Below are 17,284 nucleotides of genomic sequence, written 5' to 3' on the forward strand. Positions count from 1 at the left end.
AATATTGACACTTTATAATACACATCCATTATAATATTTGGAGAAAATGACGTAAATATTTTTTAACTATTAAAATTAATAATTGATTTTGACAGATAAGTGGGGAATAGACTTTTCAAATAAAACGGGTGGGAATCCATCATTTGATCAAACCTTTACTAGAAAATAGTCATTTGACATAGATTTGAAAAGAGAGAACGACTATTTTTCATCTGAACTATACAAAAATGATAAATAAATCACTCTTAAAGTCGAATTCCCACCTTTTGTTAGGTATCATCTGTGAAACTCTTTAATTTTTATAATAGACATACTAAAAAAAAATACCCTTTATTATATTTAGTATTTATTAAAATTAAATAGCATTTTCCCCTTACTTTATTACAAACAATTTTTGGGAGACATTCATAATCGATGACCCTTTAATCGAACCAAGCCAATGCGTTTAGTTGGAATCACATCATATTAGAGTGATTTTGACAAAAAGTGCATAAGAATGACATTATTTTCGATGTAATTCTTGTTAAAATCGCATCAGAATAATGTGGTTCCAACTAGATGGTGCGATTTTGATTTATTTTTTAATCAAAAATTTAATTGTAATTGATGCAGTTATTAGTGCGAGATTAATCGAAGTTAGGGTTAGGCTTTTCATTTTTTTAAATTGAATAAGAGTGTTTAAGTGATAAATTATAAACTTTATTTATATTTTAGGAGTGTAAATAATATTAATCTAATAATATTTATAAACTAACAAAAATATCATTTTATTGTTAAAAATAATATTTGAGTTTTGAAAAAAAAACAAAAAACAAAAGGGAAAATATCACTTTTTTACTTCAATCAAGGTGGTAAATTGTCACCTGGGTACAGTTTCGGTGGGGGAATAAGTGAAAAACAAGCATTTCCAAAGCATTTTTGTGAGTTTATGCACTTTTTTATTTCTTTAGGTAATACATTGAGGCTGAACTTTCTATTTCCAAGGACTAATAAGGACAATTAATTGGTAAATTTTTTTCTATTAAAAAATATTTTATAAGTTGTTTAATTATTTTGTTCGTTCATAAATAAAATAAAGTCTACGTTAGTTTGGTTATTGAATTCAAATTATTTTGAAAGAGCATATTTGATTGAAGTTACACTAGCTATAAAATTTAAGAAAAAGGCTTTTTTTCCATTATATATTTGATTATTGGATATATATATATATATATATATAATGAAAGAGTCTGGAAATAGACATGTTTGCGTTAAGATTTGGTGCAGAATATTAAGATTTTGTTTTTGTATAATTTTTTAGCATCCAAAAAGCCTGCAAATATTAATAATGGAGTCTTTATCTGCATGAAACCTATCCAATCAAAATTTGAAGTTCCAATATATTGAAATGATTTGTGATGGATGAAGACGATGGGTTTAGGGTTGCATTAATTTTGAGTGAATCAAGAAAATATATATTTAATAAATAAACGGATGCATGTTGATGAATTATTTAGGCAGCAAAGTTGGTCCAACCTTTAAGCTTCCCGCCGGGTGACGCTTCTTCTTCTTCTTCTTCTTCTCCTTTCTGCTTGGGGCTTTATATATTTTGGAAACTGAATCTTCAAGGAGGAAGAATTTACTGTTGGGTAAGCGTTTTAATTTGTTTATAGTTAACTTTTATATTATATCATTTTTCTGTTGATGGTAAGTAAGAATATATAATTTTCAGTTCAATGATTTACCATTTTATTGTTTCAATTGATTACAGGTTAAAAAAGATTATCATCGATGGCATCCGAAAAGAGGCCTCATGACAATGTGGAAGGTGATGAATCAAAAGGCCAAATGAACCCCACCAAAAAGACAAAGCAACACTCATCAACTAAGACCTTTTGGAGTGAGGATGAAGAGATTTCAATCCTAAACACTGCAATCCATTTTTCAAATCTAAAAGGACTCGACCCAATTGCCCATGGCAACAGGACTGAATTTTATACATTCATTAAACAATCATTTTCCTATCATGATTTTTCCAAACGCCAGCTTCGCAAAAAATTGAAAAGCCTGAAGAAAAATTTCGAAAGAAATGTTGTCGAATCAAAGGCCTTTTCAGATCCACATCAAAACAAAGTGTTTGAGCTTTCTCTTAACTTATAGGGAAGCAAAAGCATAAGCAAAAATACTCCTGCTACTGCCAATGAAGAGGTCCAAGAAGCAACTCAAATTGGTGGTGAAGTTGCAGAAGAGGGAAGAGTTTGTGATGTTTGAAACTCAGATGATGTGTTTTCACTTTCTTCTTTAAACACTTTTACGGTCATTAAATTAAAACTTTGATTTTATTTTTCATTTAACATATTCACTATCATTATTTCTCACTTATTTCATTTTTTAACTTAATAATGAACAAATCATCAAATACAAAGAAAGACCCCAAAAAAGTGTTACAAGGGCGTCCTTTGTGTCAAGTGTAGTTTTGGGTATTTGAAGGCCAAACGACAACATTGACGATTGGGAAGATGAAGAACTTCGTCTTCCCCAACGAAGTTCTTCGTCTTCCACGGCTTCTCCGACATCAATCAAGCGTCCAAATGGGAGGAAAGAAATCGCCAGAAGGAGAGGATACTTCGGGAGGGAGAGGTCGTCGGTAATGTCGTCAGAGATTTCAAAACGAAACCCTATGGTGAAACTGTGATTTTTTAAAACTTAGGCTGGGGGAAAATTTTAGTTTTTAAAGTTTAGGGAGGCAAAGTAGATTCTATTTTAATTTATTTTTAATATTATAGAGAAAATGACGATTTTATCTTTATCACCGTTAATTTTAACTGTTCATGGATGGGTGTTTAATGTTTTTATAGTTAAAGGGTAAAAATTTGAGATTGCAGCATACCTTGGGTGGAAATAGTCATTTGGCCTATTTTGAAGCACTAACTTATTACAAAACAAACATAAGGAAATTTAAGAGTTAAGTAATACCATATGTAATCTTGTCTGCCGCATTTCTCTTCCTCCATCTTAATGGTTTGACAAAGCAGACAAGTTAGTTACTACAAACGAAAACTAAAAAATGATAAGACCAAGAAGAAGAGGATTTGACAAAATCATTTATTTGGGATAATCTTTTGTTAAAAGTAATAATAGATTTTCATTAAAATATTTTATTTTAATAAGTTTATTTGTGTAAATTATTATTATATTTGAGAAAATTGATATATATCAAAATAATTTTTATATTTAGTTGATAATAATAAATTATTAATCTGATATGATTTCACTCAAATTTCCTAAAAATAAATCCTAAATTTTTTGTAGACGAAATTAAAATTTTGTTGTGTTAAATTATCATTTTGGAACATAATTATAATTATTCCTAAAATTATCATTTTGGACAAAACCAAAAATACCCCTAAAAAGGAATCATAAGTTTTGAAGATGAAATTAATTATCATTTTAGGACAAAAGTAAAATCGTCCGTAAAATTATTATATTTTCATAAGATTTTTGGGATGAAATTTTAATTTCATCCTCTAAAATTATCATTTTGGAAAAAAAACTAAAGTTGTCTTTAAAAACGAATTCTAAGTTTTGGGAATAAAAATATAATTTCATCATCTAAAATTATCATTTTATGACAAAAATAAAATTATCCCTAAAATTATCACTCTAAAACAAAATTAAAATTGTCCTAAAAGTAAATGCTACATTTTTGGAGATAATATTAGAATTTCATGCCCTAAAATTATAATTTTGAGACAAAAATAAAATAAAATGAATCTTTAGTTATGAGGACCAAATTAAAATTTTGTCTCTTAAACTATCATTTTAGAATGAAACTGAAGATGTTTTAAAAAATAAATCTTTAGTTTTTTGGGATGAATTAAGATTTTGTCCTCTAAAATAATCATTTTGAGACAAAATCAAATTTTTTTTTTATAAGTAACATTATGAGACAAAACGAAAAATGTCACAAAAAATAAATCCTAAGTTTTTGGGGGATGAATAAACTTTTGTCCAGTAAAACTCATCATCGAAAATGAGACTAAAATTGTCCCTAAAAATGAATTCTAAGTTTTAGGGACAAAAGTATAATTTCATCCTCTAAAGTTATAATTTTGGAACAAAAATAAAATTATCGCTAAAATTATCATTATGGGACGAAAATAAAATTGTCCCTAAAAATAAATCTTATGTCTTTGGTAACAAAATTTTATCCCCTAAAATTATCATTCTATGACAAAAATAAAATTATCTCTAAAATTATCATTCTAAAATGAAACTAAAAATGCTTTTAAAAATAAATCCTAAGCTTTTGTCCTCTAAAATAATCATGGATGAATTTAAAATTGTCCATAAATATTTCATCTCTCAATTAAATATTTGTTATAGTGAACATGTTTATAGTTTTTTATTAAAGGTACCAAACTAATCTTTCTAAAACAAGACAAAATAAAAAGTTTATAATTATGTTTTTCAGTAACTTCGATAAAAAATACTAAAGATTGAGTCTCTTTATAGAAAAATCTAAAAGTTTAATTATTTTAATAAAAAAATTTGAGAGTTCAATTTCATCAATAGATAAAAACCAAGTTCGATCTTTTTAATTGAATAAAACGATATTTTCAAGTGTTCTTATTCTTTCTAGAATTTCATTAACGTTGTGAAACTTGTAAAAATTTTGAGTTCTCTATCTTATGTTTGTATATGTAAACACAATTCACAAGTTTACTTACATTAAGCCAAAATAAATTATTATGGCCTTCGTAAGTTTTCTTAATATTTTTATGGGAAAAATTTTATTTGACAAAAGAATATAGTGTATGAACTCTTTGATCATACTTGTAGAATTGTAGATGTCACCTATCAAGGGTTTTTTTTTTTTTTTTTTGTCTTTTAAAGGATTTATTAAGAATCATGGGTATCTTAATCTTTTCATTGAATAAGTAGATTAAATACATTCATGCACATCATCACATGCTTCCAAATACATTTCTTTTCGGTCTTTGAAATATTATTCCAAGTACATAACTATATCTCTCTCTAACCTTAAATCAATATTTTTATCTCCCCATAATAAGTTCTAATTACCTCATTCATGGCACCAAAGAAACGCCCGTTCTCATTGGGAAGAAGAAGAAGACAAATCCCAAGAAGAGGAAGATGATGAAGAATATAAACCCACTGAAACAAAACCTCTTCCCTAGCTCCCTAATATTTTGAAAAAACTACTTCCCCCCAACCCACAGTCAATCTCTCTTGACCATGGGAGAATTCATTCGGTCTGTGGGATCCATTGTTCCCACGGACAAGAGCGTTGACAATTTTAATCCCTTTTTCATCCCAAAAATCGTTGTTCTGACTCTAATTTCAATATAAATCAAATCTACATATTCTATAACACAAAACCTTTCAAGAAATTCAACTAAAATAACCAAGAATGAAAACATTTTATGCATTGTTCAAAATCGGAACCCTAAAATTTCAAACCTCAAAATCTCTCTCAAGTCTCAATAATTTTAACAATAAATTGATTCAAACAAGAGTAGGGAAGATGTACTAACCTTCTTTGCCATTTTTGGTTATCGAAAAACACGAAAATCGATGAAAATCGCTTCACCAATGGAAGGCCTGTGGGATACCCGTGGGAGACGTGAAATTCTCTGATTTTGTACAGTGAAATCGTGGGAAAATAACGAGAAAAATATGTAAAATTCTTGGTTTATTTATAAGGGCAGTTTGGTCATTTCACAAAAAAAGGGGCATTTTTGCTTAAACCTAATTGTTTTGGGTAATTTTGCTTAGACCCCCTTAATTTAAGGCATTTAATATAATTTCTCTTTTTTTTAACATAGTTTGATTTTGGGTAAAATAATATTATTTATAGTAATTTAGAGTGAGGAGTGAAAAAGTATTTTTAGCTCAAACCTTGGATGCGGAAATGTCATTTAGTCTTATTGATTTGATATAAACTTTTATATATGATAATGTAAAGTCAATTTATTGTTTTTTTTTTCCTAGAAGGATGCATGTAGAATTTGAATGTAATACGAGATTTTGCATGAATATATACTTTTTTTCGACATTATTTGATGGTTGTATGAGAACTAAGTGAAATTTATTTATAATTAATTGTTAAAGGTTAATATTGTTTCATTTATTAACGCACAATTATCTATGTCTATTTATCTTCAACCTTGATAAACTTTTTTGTCTCCTTTTACAACTATTAGATAAGACTATCAATTCAGACGAGTAAGGTAAGTCTAAGGTCAAATTGTTTGATTTGAAAAATTTAGTCTCAAACTAAACAAAATTTGAATCTTAGACAACCTTAAATAAAAAAAAATTGTCTATTAAATTATCAAACTTGAACTTTTGCAGAGATTGTTCAATTAAAGTTTAGGTCTGATGGGTTAAAAAATTCTTTGTAGTTAAGGGTATATTTGTCATGTTTTCAAACCTACTAGAAATTGTAAGAGTGTTTTTGCAAGTTTTTTAAGTTATAAAACGGGTTAGAAATAGACCTAAAATAAGCTTGAACTTCAAAAAATTTTAATAAACTAGATCTAGACAAAAAATCTTAGGCCTAAAGCTTGAGTATGAATTTTTTTATGGACACCAATTTGAATAAGTCAAGCTTGCTTTGGTAGCCCGGACAACAATATTTCCGCAACACCAACATTCAATAGGCCAAATGACTATTTCCCACCCATTAAGTTTTCAAAAGTTAAATTTCAAAATATTCACTACTTTTGTTAATGAATTTTGTATAAATGATTGTTTTACCCTTTCATTGAAATTATGAAATTGTTATTAAAACTAGATATAGATGTCGAATTACCAATATATATTTACTAATTTAAAATTTATCATTTAGGCCCCCTAATAAAATTAAAACTCCACCAATTTTAGAATATTGTATTTTGTTTAAATCTTTGTGAGTTTAATTTTCAGTTTTGAATCTATTAAGGAATATATTAAAATTTTTAGAACAATCAAAAATTTTTTGAATTTCAAAAAAAAACCCCTAAAATTTTTATTAATAATTCTATCATTTTCAAAAATTAAATTCATCCTCTAAACATATGCCATTTTGAAAGAGAAAAAGAAAATAAGAAAATCTATGCAAAATGACCATTTTATCATTTCACTTCATAGAATTCTCTAATGAAAATGGATGATATGATGGGTAAGAATCTAACTTTTTGAATCTGTAAGGATGTAAATTTGTCATTTTAATAAACCTTGGATGTAAAATAGTACTTTGGTCTTGTTCGTTTAAGGACAGGAGAGAATCTCAATAATATGTTATATGATATATAAAATTACGATTTTTTTTTTAAGTATTCTCACATTCTTTATATTTTCAATGACATTGATTAACCAACTATGGATTAATTTGGGAAAGGGCAGGTTATGGGACCAATCCTTAAATATTAAAGAAATATTTATTTATTTATTTTTGGAATTTTTAATAAGCATTATACAAAAGATTTAAGCTTTAAGAAGGATTTTTTTTTTTTTGTAATGTTTAAGCCATATGAAAAGTAGGTATTGATTTATTTATATTAATTAATGTTAGTAATTATATTCCAATTGTATACAAAATGAAATTAGTAATAGCATTAAAAATTAATGCAAAATTAAATGCGACAAATGGTTTTCATCCTTACTACTCTTTCCAAAATTTTAGATTACAAAATGGTTATATTAAGTAATTTTCCTTATTATTTATTTATTTATATTTGTCTTTTATTAGTAAAGTAATAAATAATAAATAATAAATATTATTGTAATTAATTATATTTAGAATAGAATGGTGAATGGTCCATTAATTAATTTAATTATCCATTCAATGCATGCACGACTAACTATAAATAAATAATACCCTCTTATTATCCCATCTCATCTCCCATCCAGTTTATTCATCAATGGAAGCCCCCAACATTCTTACAGAGAAAACCAAAAAAGCCTGGACTGAAGACCAAGAAATCTCTATCTTGACTGCAATGATCCAGTTCTCCGCACAAGGTTTGAATCCTTCAGCCTACTTGACTGATTTCTATGCATTCATAAAACGAACACAAAGTGGCCTTGATATTTCTCAAAATGAGTTGCAGAAGAAACTGATGGAAATGAGGAACAATTACAAAGAGACTTTGATTAAGTCACCGGCTGAGATTGTTTCAGTTTTTGATGATACCCATCAGAAGAGAATATTGAATTTGTCGAAACAAATATGGGATGGTTTAGTGAGTGCTCAAGTAACAAGTGAAACTTGCTTGAAAGGAATGAGGATATTTTATGAAAAGAATGTGAGGCTGGGTGGAGTGAAAGTGATGAAGAAGAAGGATAAAAAAAAGTATGAAATGAAGTTGAGGGAGATTGAAAGAATGGAGATGAAGCTGAACCTAAAGAGAGCGGAGATTGTCAAGAGCCAGACGAAGTTTTTGTTGGAGGCTTACGATGAAATCATGAGATGAAATAAATTTAGTTAAGAGAAAAGTCTCACCATTGCATTGCATTGCATTGAAGGTTTAATTTAGTTTTTTTTTTTTTATATGTTTGATTTGAAGTAAAATGTCAAGGGACTTTTAAGTTGTGTTTGTTTCATTGATTGATTTTCTTATTATTTAGTTGAAAGATTTTATTTTATTATTTATGTTTATATTTATACACAGCTGTTAAATTAAATTCATTGGGATGATAAGAGTCGAATGAAGTTTTTAAATAATAAGAAATTAAGCATTCACTTTTGATTTCTCGATATAATAAACTTTCTGTCTTTTCCATTTAAGTTTATAATTTTTTTCATTAATAAATAAATAAATATATTATATTCCATATTTATTCAATTCCCAATGCCAAATGCAACATCAACTTGATTGAACGCTTCCAATTCTCTCTATTTATTTGTTTATTCACATTTTTTTATTTTATTGGGCTTTGCTGCTTTATTCATTTTTAAGAAACATGACTAAAAATTTAAATCAATCCAGAAATTTCTATGTATATGCTTGAAATTACACATTCAAAGAAGAACAAGAATCACCAAACTACTGTTGGTAAATATACCCTTTACGTATGTGTTGAAAATTCAGTTTCCAAAATATATAAAGGAGAAAGAAGGAGAAGAAGAAGAAGCGAATCTGCTGGATGATTATTATCACCCGGAAGTTTAAAAGGTTGTTTGTTTTTAATAAATTAATATATATGAGCTGTCTCCACACCATGCAATTACTTTCAATTAATATATTGGAACTTTAAATTTTAACTGGATAGCTTTCATTAATATATATGAGCTGTCCCCAAGCTTCTGCTTGGCTCTTTTCCTGCCTAAGGATTTCTAGGGCATCTCTAATTAATTGTAGAAACTAATTAATTAATTAATTAATTTAATTATCTTCTCAGATACATTCAAGAGAGAGTTGTAACTCGAAAATAGTTGATAAATATGTGAAAAAAATTTATGATAACTATGCACCATTCCAGTGTCTAGTGTATTGGTAAATTTAATCTTAAATAAATAAATAAATGATAATTATTAGTAATTAAGTAGTAATTATTAATAAACATTTACATTTGCATTTCAGGATGGAGATGTTGGAAAGCTACGAGAAGAACTTTGATAACTCTAATTATCATATTGTAACCGGTAGCAGCATTAAATTCAAGTTTAAAACATAAATATGTATACATACATGTTTCTCATCTTCTTATAATATTGATATTATTATTATTATTATTGCAAACCCTAATTAAAGGGCTCTCTTTTTACCATTCATTTGACCTAAATTCTTATCAAAGAGTCTGATGGCAAATTAATTGATTCTTATCTTATCATCAATAAATTTTAAGGAGGCGTGTAACCCTTTAATCAGTGGAGATTTTTGTGTGTGAATGGATTATGTTTTGTGTGTATAGATTATTTATTTATTTATTTATTTATAAAGAAAAAAAGATTTTGTTGGATAGCCATTGTTAATCATCATCTAGTTTATAAAATTCAACATTGGCTTATGGTAAACCTCTGGGTTATTGGTGATAAGCCGAAAGAAAGAGTAAGCATAATTCATACACGCCTTAAACCTTCCACCATTGCATGTAAAAAATACAAGAATTGTTGGTAAATAAAAATCCCAAGTGTCATATCAAAAAATCTACCATACCTTCCTCTCCTTGTTCTTCCTTTCCCTAACCTAAACTCATTCATTGAGTTTCTCCAATTCTTGTACAGCATTACTTAAACCATAAATACACATTTTCATCACCTATTTTAATATTTAATAAAAACAAATTAAAAATTAGGATATTATACTTAATTCAATTGCATAACACCACAAACATCTATCAACATACCTCTAGTTTGTCCTGCTTAGCCTTATGCTTATGAGGAAGGGCGCGAAACTCTTTAGATAGCCGCATGCATTCTTTCATACTTTCAGGTGATACAAAGTCAAGTGCAACTTTTATACATGACTGCAAACAAAACCCTAAACCCTATCAAACCAACAAAACTTACCAAAATAAAATTGTATCATCAAGGATTTACACACACACCTTCAGATTTCTCACTTGATGGGGACATCCAGCCGGTATATGGACTGCCTCTCCAACTTTCTGAACAAAACTCCAAGGCTCTATGCCTGCATTTAAAAAAAAAAACAAAGCTACTTACTCTGCCATAATTCTAAGTAATTAACATCAACTTAAACCAACCAAATTCCTCTTTCGGCTTTCTCTTATGATGCTTCGTCAAGTAGAATGTTTGATCATGAATCGGGTGCACAACCTATATGACAAATAGGCAAGTCAAGTATCAGTATCCTTGGTTCAATATCCTAATTATCATGTTATCTCTACCATCCACAATACAAAATATGAAACTTTAATTATTTACCACATTCGTCTCACATTTATGACCATAATAAATAATTCTTCATTTCTTTATAATCTCTGAAAGCCCATAATTTAAATATGTAGAGTAGCTGCAAAAAGAATTACAAAAATTTATACCTGTTCTACTGGAGAACAATAAACATCCCTGAACTCCTTGTGATGAAGCTTAAGATATTCCTCAAGTTTCAGCACATCCTCCCGCCGGAAAATATCCCAAAGAGCACCACCATCTGAAGCCTCTATTGTTAAAGGGTCAAAAAACTCAGACCTAAACCTTTCTGAGGGACATTCCTTTTGTTGTCTTTCATGCTCAAGTTCCAACAACTCTCTTTGGTTTTGAGCATCATGCAATTTCTTCAAATTTTCTATTTTAGCAAGCTGTTCAGAACTCGGGATAACATCCGCGGTATGCATCAAAATATTCACCTGAGTTATGCAAAACCAACCAAATAGTTAATTACAAAAACAAATAAAGAGCATGACAAATCACAATTTAATCAATCAAAGGTTCCCAACTTCTAAGGCCCAAGTGTAACTTTTTTCTTGACAAACTTTTACTGCATAGAAACAAACTCACCAGCCACGTTTAAAAAACTAAAATATATGGACTGATGTCCTATCCAGAACATACATCAAATTCTTAGCTTAATTCACCTCCAAGATAAAAATGTAAGATTAAATTTTTGCTTGATGTAACTGTTCTATATTCAAGTGGCTAAGCTTAAGTAAAAAAATAAATTCAATAATATATATTGCCTTTTTCAGACAACATCACATTTCTAAGCTAAAAGATAAATCAGAGTTTTTCAAATAAATGGAAAATCATCAGTTTCAGTAAACACTACATACCGCATCTGTCATGTCATAATGCAGCTTGGTCACAGAGTCTCCACGTCCAAGCTCTTCACCAAATCCGTATGCTATAAAAGCTTTTGGCCCTAAATCTGGTTTCAACATATCTGGAGGCAGCTTTGTTGCAATATTGAGAATGCCATAGTAAGGATGTGTATATTCAGCATATGGCAAGGCACTTAAAAATTCTGAACCATGGCGTGGTAAACACTTTACAAAATGCTTAGATGGGGGCCAATCTTTGAGCTTGAGGATTTGTGGCCAACCATTTGAGTGCTCACGGCCCTCCAGATACCCTTTGAAAAATTGGTGAATATTTATTTCAACCTGCAGAGGTATCGATCATCAATGTCATCTATTAAACAAATGGCAAATACCACATAAATGTGAAAAAAAAAATGTTTCTCATTATTCTTTTTTTTCTTCTTTTCTACGTTTAGATATGAATATTACACATAGAGATACTGACTTTTAATGATGATGATACATAAAGCAATATAAACAAGAAAGCACAAGACTATGGATGATAAAAGGAAAATAATTATTTCACAATAAAGGTGAGAGAATTGAGGAAAGACAACATAATCCAACCAAAAAAAGATTCCATCATAATAATCCCAGGAAAGTTGCCTGACAGCACTGAAATGCTATTATCAAAGTCATAATCAGGTCTCATATTTAACCATTTGATTAAATAAAAAACCATGGAAGTCACATGTAATTATTCATAGTTAACTATTTTTAATTTTCACATGCAAATGTAATTAATTGTTATTGCCTGCAATAGACTACTTTGAAAAATACTTTATCTGAAGCCAGTGAGTACAATATTATCATCTTTTAGACAGTCAATCAATTTATATTTCTGTATGGAGTAGCATTATGTCAACCATCAATTCTTTTCATTGCACAATACTAGTCAACCGAATTTACACTTGGGTAAAACAATAATGAGGCAGCAATGAACAAATTTAGATATCATTAATATATTTATCATGAGAATGACAATAGTTAAAATTAAAATCATCTAAAGGAAAATACCTCACACAAATCAAGACAATCAATGGTTCTAAACACCAAATTTGAGGAGCCTTTAGCATGCGATGAGGCACAAAAAGCACGTGACAATACTATTGGCTCCCAACTCAAGCCAGAGGTCATTTCTATAGAATTTGTAACAATAATTGGCTCTCCTTTAACCCAGTGGTACTTAAAACACTCTAAACCTTGTTGATTGATATCATCAACCGAAGGGCAGTATAGAAAATTAGCAACTGAACCTTCCCGACAAGCTGCTTTCCTTAATTTCTCGTTACATGAATCAATCTCACTAGCCGCATTGGAGCCTGAACTGTTATTCTTAGAACTTTGAGTTTCGTCCATCATTTTATGGATTTTCATCAATTTTTTAACTTTCTTCCTTAACTTCGATAGCAATCTATTTGAAAATAAGCATCTTAACTCCAGTCGCTCATATCCACAACCACCTAACTTTTCCACTGGACAAGGGATGTCACCATTTTCATTTACTTTCCATTCAGCCATTAGTCTCATACGTTTCCTCGAGATTAACTTAGTCTGGTTCCTTGATGAACTTTTCTTAACCGAGGGGAGCAAGAGAGGTTCGCCTCCATGTAGATAACCTTTCCCCCAATCGACATGTTTCATGGTCAGTTTATGTCCGCCTTGCAAACAACCATTGCGAATTTCTTGGCAACAGGAAATACATAATTCAAATGAGCATTTTGGGCAGCTCCTGTGGTAGTCAGCTATGGAGGTTTTACAATTGTTGCTGCAAACAAAAAGAAAAATAGAATAAAAATAAACAAGAAAATTGCACAATCGATCATTAAAAAGTTCTTTTAAAATAAGGAAATTGGAGTTACCAATACACACGCTCATTAATCTCAAACACAGATTGTTGTATTTCTATCTCCGACAGTTTTAATTCTGCCAACAGAGGCATATGAAATATAGTAGCTTAAATATAAGTTTAAAATGAAGTGCATACTTTGATCACATTGTTATGAATGGCTACCTCTATTTTTGGCCTCTATCTCTTTTTCTCTCATTTGCTCATGGTAAAACTTTTTGAAGAATGGATATAAAAGATCCACCATATACATAAAATGTTGAGACCTTTCTTCTTTACTTGTTGGCATATTTACATTCCTGGCATCCTACAATGATATCACAAGGATAACTAATTAAAACTCAGAACACTATCATATCAGTATGAAATGCTTGGCAAAAACTAATCTTAACTATTTTATTCCCACGCAAACATGCAATGCAATTGCAGTTTCCTCGACAAAATGGGCATGCCTCTTCTATAGCATCCTCCGACATAGTTGGGTACCTATATTCAGTAGAACAAAGCATTAATAGCAATAATAACATTCATCCATAGGAAGTCAAAAGAGCAAGTAATTCAACGATAAGGCCTAAAAATTTCAAGAAAAACTTCAAACAAAAGAAATTGAAATGACTTTTTAAATAAAAAATTAGTAAAAAGAAATTGTTCCAGTCCAAATAATTTTGACACTATTATTTCCACAAAGAAGGCCCAAATTTTATAACTACTAATTGAAATTCAGAATATTGCTTTTTGTATGTTTGTTAGTCCAATAGTAAAGAGGTTAAAAAATTCTGATTAATATCACACCATAAGCATATAAATAGATAAAGAAAATTAACCACAAAACTCTTAAACTTCTAAATTCTCATTTCTAGCCATTTATAACTAACATGATGAAACCAAGCCTATATTTAAATTTGCATTACTAGAGAAACTTCTCTAGGATTTCTATTTGTCAATTACTTTACTATATCAAAATTATTCTAAAGAAATAATAAAAAGTAATTAAAAAAATAAACAACATTATTTTTAGTATATATACAAATAAATATATAGTTGATAAAATTTATTAAGAAACTATTATAAAAACCTAGCCCATGCTATGACAACTACTCAAAAAAATTATATTCACTATTATTATTAAAAAATTAGAATTCACTAATCTTTTATAATTTATTGAATCTCAACTATTTTGAGTTTTAATCTTCTTCTGTCTATATTTGTATAAATGATCAAAATTTAAATTACATTTGATTTTTATTATTTCTTTTATAACAAGGCTATTACAGGGAATTTGAATAAAATTACTAAACTTGCCAAAAATATTACATATGCTAACTATTTGATTTCTTACAAATTTATTCATAAAAAAATTGAAATCAAATGGAAACCCAGAGACTTTTATCTAAAATATTTATGTTTTAATACTGTTCTATATGTTAACAAAGCAAATTTATAAAAGGAGACAAAATAAAAAAGATATGTGTTGTTACCTTAGGCATTTTTTGTTAACTAAAACAATCAATTCGACATTCAAACGAACTGCTTCCATAGTGTAAAGATGCACGCATACCATTTCGAGATGCAAGTGACGCAATAACGTTTGCGTTGGCATCTTAGGCAATTCACCACCCTCTTATGACTTCGGTGGCATTGGTGGCAATAATTAGATTTCACTGGTGCTTGACTATGCTGCCCGTCTGTCCTTGGCAGCTTGCTGCTTATCCTCCGTCGCTTGCTATTTGTCCTCCTTGCAAACATCTCAATTTCAGCATCATTGTTGTCTTTGCCTTCAAACTTTTGCTCTACATTCAGTTGCATTTCAACTTCAATATTGCTGGTATCCTATAATCAATCACAAGGATAAGTTAGTGATACAAGGTAGCAATGATTAATTGAACTTAAAACAAATCGAAATTAACTGTTTTTCCATTGTAGTTCTCTTCATCATCAGATTTCTCTTTGCATTGAAACTTTCCTTCCCCTCTACTTACTTGCATTTCAACTTCAACATTGCCAGTACCCTACAATGAATCACAAGAAAGATAATTAAATAAAAGTAAAATGATAAGAGGCAAAGTATCAGCACAGAAATTGATTTAACAATACAATTATAATTAACTATTTGATTCTGGCATGAACATGCTTTGCAGTTGCAATTTCCACTGCAAAATGGGTAACATTCTGCAATAGCTTCCTCTGTCACTGATGAGTACCTGTATGCATTACCAAAAATATGATTCAATCAAACAAGAAATTAACAATATTTTAGCTCTTGCTATTGTCATGACATTTTTTGAAGATTTTTTGTTGGGTTAAAAAATTTCAAATAAAAATTTAGCATGAAATAAGATCCTTGTACTAGTCATAATCTTAATTTCTCTGCCGAGAGATACTTAGACCAAGAACATTGTAAATATTTGTACAAAGACTACTACTTTTTAATATAAAGAAGAATTAAACCAATATACAGTGGGTGCTAAAAAAAGAATGAAATGGTACCGTGTCTGGATGCATGAAAGGCAATAGTATTTGCGTCTGCATTTGCGGCATTCCACAACTCTTTCGTCAATCCGGTTACATTGATGGCATCTTTTAAACTTTCGATTTCCATTCCTCCTTTCTGATGATTGAACATGGCCATGTGATGTTCCTTGCTTAACGTCGCATCGTTTAAGAAAGTGAAACTCACAAAGGGACTTGTTGTGTATTCTCCATCCACTGCAACGCCATGTTTTGCCGCCACGTCTACGGCAACGGAGATCATCCGGTGGGATGGGAAGCATTCCAGCCATTAAAACAGAGAGAATGAAAAGACAAGTTAAGCTCAGTGGCTTTGGTAAGGTAAATTTTGATATGAGAAAGACAAGGCAAATCCTACTCAAGTGGTTTTGGTGGCATTGGGTTGTGGGTCATACTGTATATCCAGAATCAATAAATATTGTGGGATAAGCACATGAAAGTTTTTATTTTTTTTGAAAAAATGATATTAATTTGAGTCATTTCCTGTTGTGTAAGAATGCATGCAGAAGTGTAGAATTAAATTATAACGGAACACCTTCTTATATAATAATATATTATCTGTATAAATAAATTATATATCAAAAATATGTATATATATATTATTATTTTTTGATAAAACTTTAATTATAATTTTAGATCATATATGAGAATTTCTCACCTAAAGTTTAATGAAATAATAATTTCTATTTGTTAAATTTTTTTTGACAATTTGTTAATATTTTTGTATAAAATTACTTAAAAGACATAAAAACTTTCAAGCTAAATAACTCTTTGTTTCAAAATTTTTATTAAATTGTTTTATGCTCTAATTTACATAAATTTTAATTAAAAATAATAAAAAAATATTGATACAAATTTAGATAAAAGTATTAATGATGGTACATTATAATTTTGAAAATCTTAAAAGTGTTAATGAAATTTTAAAGGTTCTTTTGAATTTTGAAAAAAAGTTTGGGGTGTTTTCAAAATTTTTAAAATTTCAATATGTCATTCAATAGTTTCAAAATTGATTGTTGCACTTAAAAATATATAATAAGAGATGTAAATATTATATTACAAATTATTAAGATTATATTAATTATATTTTTAAAATATATAGGGTGAATATAGTAGTTTCCTAAATAAGATTAAAAAACTATGCATTTATTCTTAATGAGTTTAAAAAAAATAATATTG

The 17,284-nt window shown here is 29.0% G+C and overlaps 1 protein-coding gene and 1 long non-coding RNA gene across 2 annotated transcripts; both read right to left on the reverse strand.

Annotated features, from left to right (window-relative positions):
* Positions 1-10,032: 10,032 nt before the first annotated feature.
* Positions 10,033-10,451, reverse strand: LOC123224327. The gene is made up of 2 exons (XR_006503938.1): positions 10,336-10,451; positions 10,033-10,247 (listed from the first exon to the last, which is right to left on the reverse strand). It is a non-coding gene; the product is annotated as an uncharacterized LOC123224327 (long non-coding RNA).
* Positions 10,452-10,568: 117 nt separating this feature from the next.
* On the reverse strand, positions 10,569-15,604 carry LOC123224326 (lysine-specific demethylase JMJ25-like). The gene is made up of 9 exons (XM_044647961.1): positions 15,508-15,604; positions 15,159-15,430; positions 13,993-14,086; positions 13,766-13,907; positions 13,614-13,677; positions 12,769-13,519; positions 11,725-12,054; positions 10,993-11,301; positions 10,569-10,768 (listed from the first exon to the last, which is right to left on the reverse strand). Exons 1-9 carry the CDS (start codon positions 15,583-15,585, stop codon positions 10,667-10,669), a joined length of 2,142 nt encoding a protein of 713 aa, XP_044503896.1. The 5' UTR covers positions 15,586-15,604; the 3' UTR covers positions 10,569-10,666.
* Between the last annotated feature and the right edge of the window lie 1,680 nt (positions 15,605-17,284).

The sequence above is a fragment of the Mangifera indica genome, chromosome 8, assembly GCF_011075055.1.
Source record: "Mangifera indica cultivar Alphonso chromosome 8, CATAS_Mindica_2.1, whole genome shotgun sequence".
Classification (NCBI taxonomy): Eukaryota; Viridiplantae; Streptophyta; class Magnoliopsida; order Sapindales; family Anacardiaceae; genus Mangifera; species Mangifera indica.